Source organism: Adelges cooleyi, unplaced genomic scaffold (assembly GCF_023614345.1).
Source record: "Adelges cooleyi isolate 19-005CV unplaced genomic scaffold, UGA_ACOO_1.1 ACOO_flye_CR_arks_rails_tigmint_CR_PRNA_651, whole genome shotgun sequence".
NCBI lineage: Eukaryota > Metazoa > Arthropoda > Insecta > Hemiptera > Adelgidae > Adelges > Adelges cooleyi.
In genome coordinates this window covers 5,153,702-5,166,366 of record NW_026096352.1, presented here as the reverse complement: position 1 = coordinate 5,166,366, position 12,665 = coordinate 5,153,702, and the positions used below count along the sequence as shown (strand labels likewise).

General features: G+C 29.0%; 1 protein-coding gene across 1 annotated transcript in view; it reads left to right on the top strand.

Moving 5' to 3' along the window:
* The window catches only part of LOC126844468 (carbonic anhydrase-related protein 10), an 85,887-nt gene extending 81,143 nt beyond the window's left edge, over positions 1-4,744 (top strand). Inside the window, exons 9-11 of the mRNA XM_050582687.1 lie at positions 2,102-2,230; positions 2,994-3,042; positions 4,218-4,744. Of these exons, the coding sequence (XP_050438644.1) occupies positions 2,102-2,230; positions 2,994-3,042; positions 4,218-4,240 (201 nt within the window). The 3' untranslated portion in view covers positions 4,241-4,744. The remainder of the gene's footprint in view (positions 1-2,101; positions 2,231-2,993; positions 3,043-4,217) is intronic.
* The last annotated feature ends 7,921 nt before the right edge of the window (positions 4,745-12,665 follow it).

The window sequence follows — 12,665 nt, the reverse complement described above, 5'->3', positions numbered from 1 at the left end:
TTAACACTATGTTCATTTCATATTGGTTATAAATGGTTTTTTTTTTATGATTTTATCGGAAGCCTATTATGAATAGTTGTATACAATAAATAAATTACCGACGGAAATGATTCGACGCGAAGCTGTTTCATATAATAAACACATGCTATTATTTCGTAAAACTCAATTACCTGTATGCGTTTTTTTCATTGGTCCGTACATAAAACCCATCAAATGAGTAATTTTGTTATTACTTATACTGAACCGAAATTAATTGACTATCAAAATTGTAAAGTATTTTATCGGTGTGGACGCCAGTCGGTTTAAATTACACTCGTTTTAATATCGCATTGTATAATCTGTTGACAGGCGGTTTATGCAGTGTAGATTTTTAGTAGTCATTGAGGTTACAGTTTTATCTATAACTTTCGTTAGAGTAAAAAATGTATTTGTATAACTTCATATTTTATCTTAAAACAAGACTATAATAATAATAATTTTATCTACAAGATTTACATATAATACATATTTTATAATAGTTTACATATTATCTATAATAATTAAAGTTAAACCTACATGTATGTACCTGTCATATTGTTATTAAATGCAATTGATAACACTATTCAATTAAAATCGTATAGCTGCTGTATGAACATAGAGCCTATTATAATATGAACATTGTCAAATTGTTCACTTCTAATAAATGAGCAAACCTTTTTACGCATACCTACCAAAATCCGGAATATACTTTAGCAAATAATTAAACGAATGTCATTTTATGTATACCAATCAGTCTGTACTTTAACCCTTATGTTGGAGGCCTTTGTTGGCTGACCCTTGTTAACGGCCAGCATTTATTATTTAAATGGCATCCGCTATCAGTATATTATTCATACATTTAAATACAATATTTTGCAAAAATAATTAATTGTTGACAACCAAATTTAAGGATTTAGTTTATGAATTATTGGTTATGGGTAACGTGTGGATTAAAAATATATTGCGCTATAGTAAAAAGATTAATGTAGTTCATATTTTGTAACATTCTTATACAGTCTTCTGTTCTCTGTTGAGTTAAAAAACTCATTTAAAACAAAGGGTTCGAAAAAAATCAGATTTATACAGTTTATTTTTGAATTTCCCGTGAATTAAATGAAAATGTACCACGATAATCTGACAGATTTTCCACATAAATGTAAATTTAACAGATCATATTCTTATGCATCCTATAAATTATACTACCTATTATTATTCAATGTGTACATACAATTCAAATATATGTTCAATGTGTCATTCGACTATTCGAGTGATATATGTACTCACGGATGCAAATAAGAATATACTCATATGTAGTATGCAGAACAACTTGAATATGTATTATTAAAAATAACATCTGTATTTTACAACATATGCAAAAGCCTTTAAACGTCATCTGCAAACCTAAACGTTTAGGGGATATTAAATAAAGGTATCTCGTCTCTTTTTGAACGAAATTTAATGATCATTCGCATAAGTCAGCGTTTGCCGATTTATTTTCAATATCAATATTGTAAAACAGTCTATGGATACTCGCGAATTTTGGATTTTAATAGTTTGTATTATTTCCTAAGAAGTAATACAAAATTTGTGTTCATAAAAACACCAATTGATTAAATTCATCATGTTCTTTCAGCTGTATGAATACGAAATCCAATCTTTACTTTTTCCAGTAAAAACTAAATTAGAAATTAAAAAATCTTTACATTTTATTATCAAGTGTGTATTATACTGCGGAGGACAACTAGAAACACAATTATTACGGTATAATCAATAGTTATTTACCTATTCGTTTTTTTTTTAATAATAATATAGCGAGTGAAATAAGTTTTAAATCGTTTATTTGATTACAAAAATAAACCGGACTCGAGTAACACAAAAATTGCATATTGAACGAATGCACAGCGAGAAAATAATATAATATTATTCGTCTTACACGCGCTTATAAAACGTTGTATTCGAAAATTGAAAACAAAACACGTCATTCTGTCTATGCATCATACATAAATCCATTATGTCGGCAGTACGCTGTCGGCGAACGGTCTTACTATTATGTTACGTTTAATGTTTGCATTTCTTATTGCAGCTGCACAGTCTGCGAGGTCTAATGCAAGGAAACAAGAACCAAGCGAAAGCGCCGTTGGGAAACAATTTCCGTCCTCCTCAACCGCTGCACAATCGGTTGGTGCGCACCAATATCGATTTCCACCGAAAGGTAATTTATTAACTACTTAGGCAAACAAGCTTGGATTTTTTTTTTGTATTCGTTATGGCCCGCGTGTTGGCGAGCATATCACATTTTATTATATAAAATGCATTAACCATGGCCAAGTAGTGTGTTAAAACAACGGGAATTTTCGGTAAAATGACGATAACGCCGTATTTATCTACACGCAACTATATTATATTGGTGATGAAAACTGGGAAAAAATATGTAATATAATTAAGTACATAGAAATCGATAATACGATACTATAATATAAATTATAGAGTATTCATATTTTACCTATACCTACCCGTGTGAACTGTGACCGGGATATTCGCTTTTTCAATGTCGACTGTAATATTGTTAAGGGTATACCTTTCTACCGACCTCAGTTAAACTCGCTCATAAGTGCCGGTTAAAAAATGGAATTACTTATTTTAAAACATTGATTATACTTGTCGTGTGATGGCTAATAAATTACACTTGCCTTTTACTAAATTCTTCACTACATCAAAATAGACCATTACTATACATTAGTTAAAACAGCAAGTGTTAAAAAAATAACGAGACATAAAAGTCTAGTTATTGATTTACAGTGACCTGTAAAAATTTGATAATATCGACTTAGAGCACTTTATTATATTCTTTACGTTGGTTTAATTTCCTTGGGCGAAAAACGTTGGTTTTTAAAATAAGTTATTACTTATTTGAAATGTATTCGGGTTATATTTTAATGACGAATAACAGATAAGACATGTCTTTGATTTTGCAGGACGATGACAAATTTTGTCCGAGCATGCACAAAGAAGTATACTACAAGGGTAAGTTAATTGCCGGTTATCCGTTTGTCACAGTTGTATTTATTTATTAGACCACCCCGACCATCATCGTGTCGGTGGCGAACAAATTACACGAGTACATTATAAACGCCCCTCCGCTGATATATTAGGTCATGGGTTAGTTACCAAACAAAATAACGCACTATTTTATACTAATTTAAACTTTCCGCTGAAAAAGTACAAATGAAAAATGAAACACTATGATAAGAAATTCGTTTACGTACCTATAATAACAGTTCGTACTGTTGTTTTTTTTTTCATCTTAATTATATTTTATTTCTTAAACTATTTTATTTTTTATAAGTACTTAGAAGAAATAAATAACAAACATCTCGAAGAGCCCTACAATTGGCTTATGGGCTGAGATGAGGATTACATGCGTTTTCGGCGCATATGGGTTAAGAAAAATTGTGCTGAATCCAAATTTAAATATATCTACCCGAAATCTAGTTATACACAATTTTTAGTTAAGTCCAAAAAATAACTCAATAGTTACGGTTTCTCTTATAATCGTTGTTGTGATTTCAATCGTCTGCCATATCAAAAATGCAGTAAAAAACAATGATCTGTAAAAGATTTTATTTGTACGTATTGTGATATTTAATTAATTTTCTTGTACAATTATTAGTAAGACCCGAAATACACTTTTTTTATAGGATTTCTTGCCAAGACATACAATTGTTTTTATATTTAAAAGCTATATATTACATACATAACGATTTCCGAAAATTCTGCAGGAAATTACACTACATAGGAATTTTAATAATAATCTTTCCAATTAAATGTAATATTGTTGTAAATTATTATTATTATTTTTTTTTTTTCGTGGAAATATAAGGAAAACCAAATTCCATTTAAAGAAAGATATTATTATTATTGAATATTAAACATTGTTAACATTGGAAGTGTTACAGTCATAAATTTATATAACATGGTATTGCATTTTGATATATATATGATTATTATTATTATTATTTTTTGGGGTATAGTTAAGTTACATGTTTTCTCACATAAATAAAACTTTTCTATTAGGTTTACAATATTATGCAAAACACAATCTAAACAAGGGTTGTACTACAGTAATAATTATAGTAAAAGTTTCACTTTGTCACAAGGGTAAAACGTAGTATATATATAAAAGTATATTTTGTTTTTAGCCAACGACTGGAACCATCACTAATGACGACTACACACCATCAAATCTCAATGATATTTTGTTAGAACAATCGGAGCGTAAAAAACTACAAAATATTACAGCTGAGAAATACAATTATCACTAATATTATAATATTAATACATGTAACTCAACCTACTTGCACTCGAACTCCTATCCCGAGGCCCTGGACTGAATGGTTTTGGTACATACGTAGAATAAAAGCTCAGATTTTCTCAGCATCATTGTTAATTTTATTTCCCACACAATAAAACATAATAATACTTTCAAAATACTGTCGAACACGTATTAAATATTTTTTAATTACGTTTCAATGATGTTTTGACATAAAAATTAAATTTAAACAAATAAATATTATTTCAAAAATGAATACGATATAAAAATACTGGAAATATTTTCAAAACATTCATACAACTTTTTGTTAATATCATTTTTGAAACACTGACATTTCGGTTAATTATGATTTAAGTACCTATATCTTCAACATTTTGACATTTCTTTGCTGTTTAGATTTATATAAAAGATCCTCACAAAGAAACATATTCTTTATATTTAGATTTAAAAAAAATGTAATTACACGTTATATTAGATGAACAAATTTAATTATGGTTTAAAAAAATATGACTTATAATGTAATTCGCATATTTTTTCTTAAGCATTAACGCACACAACAATTATCATTATTATTTAAAACGTTAAACATGTTTGAAATGTTGTTATAAACTTTGAATATACCTTAAATGATATTTACAAATTATTATTTAAATATGACTTATTTATTTGAGAAATTTACAAAAATGTTTGCAAATTACGTTTATTGCAATAATTTCATTGCATACCAATGTATATTAATTGTATCTTGCCTTCACACATCATCGAGCTATTATAATTTATCAAATTAGTCTACATTTGTATTGATTAATCATAAATCGTATAGGTATTAAATTCATATATACACAGAGTATTTATGTAACTGTCAATACTGATAACCTACTTGAAAGGAAAGCTCGCTTTGTTTTTTATTCTGATATAAAGTACACATTTACGTTTCCGTTTAGTTTGTATAACCAAACATTTAAATCATATTGATAAATTAACATTTCAATAGCTTTATTCTATATTTCAACAATCGTACAATAATTATTATACGTTTATTATTTATTGTATATTGCAAACATTATAATGTATCACACCGCCAGTAATAAATTGATGTATTTATTATACATATTAATGTAATGTATATCAATCGGTTTTTTCATAGTATTCAGGCATAGAACTGAACATAAAATTGACATTTTATACCGTTTACATAATATCTTTTATGTTAATCTGTACAATGATAATATACCTATTATATTAGGTTAAGACTATTCTGATGTGATAGTATCATATTTCCAATATCAATTTTTTAACTTACTTATATTTAGTAATAATTATTATTATTGTGATCATAATGTAATATCAAATGTAACATATTTATAGTGTATTAAGTTTTATAATTGATTGTTATAATATGAAACATTGATAACATTTTATTCGAACGTAATTCCTATTAACGTTGCACATGTTAAAGTGTTATAATCATACAAATGTAATGTTCATTGCACCTAAAACCAAATAGAAAATATAATATACATTAAAAGTTTTTGATTAATAAATAATATATTATACCAAACAAATCAGCCTGTGTTTCATTTTTTTTTTAGAACAAAATATTGTTATGTGCAATCACTTTTTGGTTATCGTGTTTCGGTACTCAAAGGTACGCGAATTCCATTGTTAATCTGTGAAACTTTGAAAATCACTCTGAATACTATCATGTTGTAGTGTACAAAACATCCTCCAGATTTTTTTATTTCTTTAAGACGGTTTTTTGATTTAACATAATCCTTATTTAGCTACTTGTCAATCTGTTTCACGCCCGTAAACAATATATTATATATACCGTGAGTACGACATTATACCTTCCATATCAAGATAAGAAGATGCTGTCTTTACAATAGTTTTGTGATTTATTTTTCAACAGCTTTTATTTTACCTTTAACACTTGACATTTTATCACGTCTCAACATTTGGCTCCGGTACGAGTTTTGGGTCTGAATTAATTGAATTTTTGTCGACCAATATTATACCTGTTGCTAAAAACCTTCATTAATCACAACCACCATAATATTATAATGTGGTAGTGTAATATTATTATACCTTTAACAGTTTTGCAAATTTCTATTTATAACAATACTATTTTTTATTTATATTTTATTATACATTCACCGAGTGTTTTTTTTATGTCGATTTAATTTATTAAACATTTAAACGGATTATAAGCAAAACATTATTATTTATTTCAATTGAGTGTACTATTGCAACGGCAGCAACCTTTTGCAGCCCTCGGGTATGGAAAATGTAATATTATATAAACACATTACTTTACTTTGGGCGGTTAGGGATAGCTCGTCGTAAACCATAATATAATATTCTCAGTCCTCTTTCCGTATACCATAATACGTCGTTTCGAAATGTTTTGATTTGCAATAACACAAGATAAACGATGAAAAAAATATATATTACCCTATAATAGCGTTAGTACCTAGTGGGTGGGTACCAATAGGGGTAAGTATTCCAAATAACCTATGACGTTGTGGCTTTGAGAACGAGAAATACCTCTAGGTAAATATATATATATATATATGTTGAGATATTGTGTCAAATGTAATATCACACAGACCGAGATTGGAAAGAATAAAACTTCCAGATGGATGATTGGCCGAACAAAAGAGAAATAAAAAACACACCTACGCGGTAAGTAAGTGTTGAGCGGCTCGTGACAGATAAAAAATAATATTCGGCTTACGTTTGACGGGTAAAATGTATGCAAAAAACAAAATGTAAACGGCCGTCGAGTACGGAAACGTTCCGGTATGTATTATATTATGCTACACACATGTAAATCCAACCGACAACAAATCATAATACAAAGCGGGGCTGTTGCAAACAAGTATGCGATGTCGCGTAGCAATAGGCGAGACATGAAAAAGTGAGTACGACTGGATTTCGAAAAAACTACTCGAAACGCCTCGTATCAAACACACAAGAAAAAATATTCTGGTAATTATTAGAATAAAGATGTATTTCTCGTCTTAGATTCTTTTCCATTAGCGAGAAAAGGGTACAGTGTATTATATTTTCTTATCCAAGGTCAAATATAGTGTACTGTGATAAGATTTTGACATTTTATTATTTATGACTTTCTTAGAAAAATAACTTTAAGCCAAGCCAAGTTTTCATATTTTTTTGTAGTGGTACCATCTACCTCTTGATATTAAATCAGAGCTCAACATTCAATGACTAAACCTAGCTATCATAAACATCAGTTCTAACCTAATCTAACGTCGTGACTATGAATACACAGTATTATTATATACAGTCTTATTCACTGTAAAAGTCTATAACATCTATAGTCTATACACTTTATAAGTCTATAGAATATCATTAATGCAAGTTGCTAAGTCTTAGCAGCTAAGATTAAGTATTATTCCCATGAATTGAGCGACTTTTTTTACAACAAATCTATTTTATTTATTCCAGAAAAGTTTCAGAGAAAATAACACAGTGAAGTTTTGAAATTATTTTTTTTAGCCAAGGAGTAAATGTGAATTTTGCCTGGAACTGTATCTGTATCAGATAACGTACCTTAAACACAAAAAAAAAAAAAAATTTTCAACGTGAATGTGATGTTAACGGAATATAAATAGATAATGTTATTTGAAAAAAAAAAACACTCCCTAATTAATATTATGGTAGCCTATACTTAAAAATATTATTGTTCGACTTTTAAAATATAATTAATAATTAACGGCAAACATTAAAAATGAAAGATCAAATCATACAACAAATATTTTACATAAGACTTAAAGTTGAATAAAAAGTAGCAACTAAAAGAAAATCAGGAGTCTTGATGACGGGAACAAAATGAGATTTAAGGGTAGTTCAAAAAGTAGAGGATGGAATATCATATGAAAAAATAAAAAAATAAAAATGTATCATCTACTAAAAACAAGAGAACGCCTTGGAATACTGTATAGTTTTTCGACTAAAATACCTGAATAAAGTTTTAATTAAAATAAAATGAATAGCTTAATTTAAAAAGCCACTAACATGGTTTTTAAAATCAACTTTATAACACTTGGTACTTAGCTGAATGTGAATATAATTTTTTTTATAAGAATACGCCTAAATAATATGTTACAAAGAGTTGAGATTTTTTTTAAATAATATTATAATGATAAATTATTTTTTTGCTGTTGCGTAACACAAGAAAACAATAAATACATGTTTATAATGTATATTGTAGTAACACATTCTTGTAGTTTTTTTACGCTTCACTAAAAAAAAAATACAACACAACTTAGCTGATTTTATCTAATAAACAGTTGAATCTAACAAATGATCAGAAGGATCAACTATCAAAATAATATAGTAAATAGTAATTTTTACGAACAATTTTTTTAGATGCAACTAAATGTTTTGTTCATGTGGGTATTATAAGGGAAAACTACACCATAGAAGAAGGCGATCCCCGGTTCGATAGTGAAGAACTCGATCGAATACTCTTTGGCTCTGGTTGCAAATAGAAAAGAAGGCAAACATTTAAAGGAACATAATACAGAAAGAGAACCCGTATTAGAAGATTTTACAGTTAAAAACAAGATACCAAAATTAAATTTAAGTAGATACGATATAAATAAGCTAGACAAGTGTTATTTCGAGGAAGAATTAGAAAAAATAAGCCTAGAACATTGTAAATTTGACGATCGTGAATATGCTTTGGTATGTAGAATGATACACGATAGACCACACTGGAATACTCCATTAAGAGATTCTATACTTACTTATGGGGTAAATAATTTTAATGCGAAAAGATATATTAAAAAAGTTCTTAAAAGAACTCCATCGTCGTGGAAGAGGATAGAAACAGATGTTATAGAGATAAGAAAGGAACGGGAGAAGTTACGAAAACAATTGCTCGAGTATTTCTTAAAACCTTTTGCTGAGAGAGATAAAGAATTTGATAATGCTTTTATTTTTTAAATAATGGAAACGTTAGAAGTTAGAACCGATAAAGGATTTCAATGAAAAATGGCTTAAACATAAAACACAAATACAGTATAAAGCGAAATTACGTGGGGGGAAACGCGTACGTGGTAACATACGACTTGAGTCAGAAAAAAAATCATTCTATGATGTTTGATTATGATTCCTCGCTAGGAAATTAATATTTAATTTCGGCGATACTACCTGCATGAAAACTTTTGAGAAAATATTATTAAAAACGGCCACAGGTTAGAAATGTCCTCCAACAAACTTGAATTAATTATAGAATACATTTATTTATATAAGTTGTTAATCAAATAGATGGTCATTTATTTAATTACAAACTATACCTAAATATTCATATTTCATCTATAACATGAGAAATATCTACTTAAACGCATAGTATGAAAAACTGTTCTAAAACATTCAACAAACACCCAAGGTTCTAATAAAGAGCCATTATTAATCTACATTTTTTTTAAAACCAGCTAATAGCGAACCTTGGCGAGATTTCTTAAACCCTTTTCGCCAATGCTCAGTAAGCTAAATTGTAATATTACAAACTTCAGTTTTTCTAAAACCCCTTTAGATTTATACAAACCTGACAAAAACCCTATCATTGAAATTAATGTTTATAATTGCGGTGTAATTACGTATACGTGAATTAAACTATATCTTGTAGTAAATGTCATACTTTTTCAATAATTTTGCCGTACAATCAGTTTTGATAAATTTACTAATAATGCAAGCTGTAAATATTACAAAATTAAATAGTATCCATATTACCTAAGTGATGTTTTTGTTGTTTATAAATGAAATTGTGTAAAACATTAATTATTGTTTAAACGCAATTGTCTTAAAAATTGTATTGATATTATTACATCTTATACACTTGAACAATACAATTTAATATATTCCTGGATGTACTTATTGTAAGTTTTCACATTCACAGTCTACACACCGGTAAGTTTTAATTAAACAATATACATTTCGTTGTTTTTCAATTCAATTTTGATATAAAGTCGTTATTAAAATTCATTATAATTTTTTTTATATTCTTATAATCCTGTAAAAATAAGATTTGTATTGGTAGCGAAATTAGATTATTTTTATCGTTTGTATTTAAAAATAAAACCCATAGTAACCTAGTGGGAAAAGTTAAATTTTTAACAAAACACAGTCCACAAAAATAACGATCGACGATCAGTATTATAGATGATAACATAGTTGTCGAAATACACGTATGCTATAAGTGTATTATATTTGGGGATTGGATTTTATTGAAAATAATAAACGTTGTATAATTAGAAAAACTTATCTTTTGTTATAGATATGTCTTATCGCTGGGGTTCATCCTAAAAATGTGTCAACAACGTCACGTGCCCGTCGTCGGCGGAGGTGAGGAGGGGGAGATTAGAGATAAGAGATACAATTTAGATAATAGAAAAGTACCAAAAAGTGCCAGTGTCCTATACTTGTATATTAAGACATACCCTATATTCCTATGTATGCACTTGGTCATGCCCACTTTTTTATATTAAAATTAGTCGGCATTCTTAAAATGATATTTGTAAAAAATGTTGTCAAATATTGCCCATCCTTTACCCCTTAATAAATAGCGCTTTCCGTTGCCCTTATTTATAAATATATAAATATACGTTGAGTCTAAAAGAGCCAATATCAAATGTTTGAAATTCATTATTGAGTTAATACTAAAATAAATGGCACAACGTAAATTCGATTTATACATAAATGCTGGCGATCACCGTTCCACTCCCCCCGCCCATACCTTTAAACCATAAAAACTCCAAAAATAAGTGTTCGAAAGATATTTTCAACTTGTTATATTTTACTTAAGACAATCACAAAGTCATTTTATAAGAAGAAAAGTGGTCGGGGATACTTTTTAAGAATCCAAGTTGATGATAATTTTAGGTATAGTAAAAGAGGAGATAAAATTTTATTGAATATGTCATTTAAGAAGTATCATTTTTGACATGTTGAAATTATATTTAGTTGAATTAAAAATAGTAATTTTTTTTTTAACTTGTTAATAAGGACCGTACAATGTGAACAACCGTAGAAAAATGAATAATAAAAACATTTCCTTTATAAAATATATTAGTAAACAATACATATATATATATTCTGACTTTTAGTTGAACTAAAATACTTATTCATACATATTAAGCCATTTAATAGTGTAGCATGACGAAAAGGCAAAAATAATATGTCTTTTAATATTGGTTGTCATTGAATAATAATTTTAGCCGTGTTAAACCGAGTATTTTTTTTTTTCACTGATAAACATTTGTTTTGATTTAGCGGGTCATAAACCACACCTCAATAGAACTGAAAAAGGGGTGTCATTTTGTCGTCAGCCTGATGCACGTTGTCAATTGCACACGTTTGGCTATAAATTTAAACGAAATATAAATACATTCATATTAATATGTGTCCTCGGAGCCAGTACAATATGTTGACGTTATACATATTCATATTTTTATTTGTATTAATCCGGCGGCGGTATTTTCACATTGTGGGCACAACGAGTGCAGAACATATTTACTTCCGGTGTGCAACGGTTTTCTTCTAGAACTACCAAGGCAAACGCACAACGAAAATAAATTTACGTGGACGGGCCCGGACTAGGGAGGGAGGAAATAAGCGTCTAAGTGAGATTGGTTGTAGGGGTAAAAAAATAAAACAATATGTGTTAGGTAAGAACAGCGTGTGTGGTTCTACCGAAGAACTTGTACGGATAAAGGCCACAGCGTGGTTGATGCGGGTAACGACTAGTCATAGAGTCAGTGTAAAGTCCCTGAGAGACCGCCGACGTCGTGCACCATAATAACGTTCGGTGTCGTTGCTTACACAAGCACAACAACGGGGAGAGTATAGCCTTGGTGCACTTGGTCCTTCACATTTCACCTCATTGTATACTCCTTTCCCGTCGTATTTACGGGACACAGTTAGTCTTAAGAAGAACTTATAACCGTTTTCATTGGATACCGCGCCGTATTTCGTTTTATGGTCTTTTATTCGCCCTTTTCATATTTGTTTTCGCGTGGAACAAATTTTCACCCTCCATAAACAACAATTTAACAAGAATAAAAACACACACACAATAATAAAATATCTTCAAAAAAAAAAAAAAACCTTTAGCCGTTTAGCCATAAACAAATCAGGGTTAACCCCCTACTTTATAGCCGTCACTCTGGTAGTACCGTTTTACTTTGCTTATTCAGCGTTATAATATAAATATAAACTACAATTTATTCGTTGTGTTGCGTATGTTTAGTTTCAAAAGATTCAGAGTAGGTACCGTTAATATTGTAGC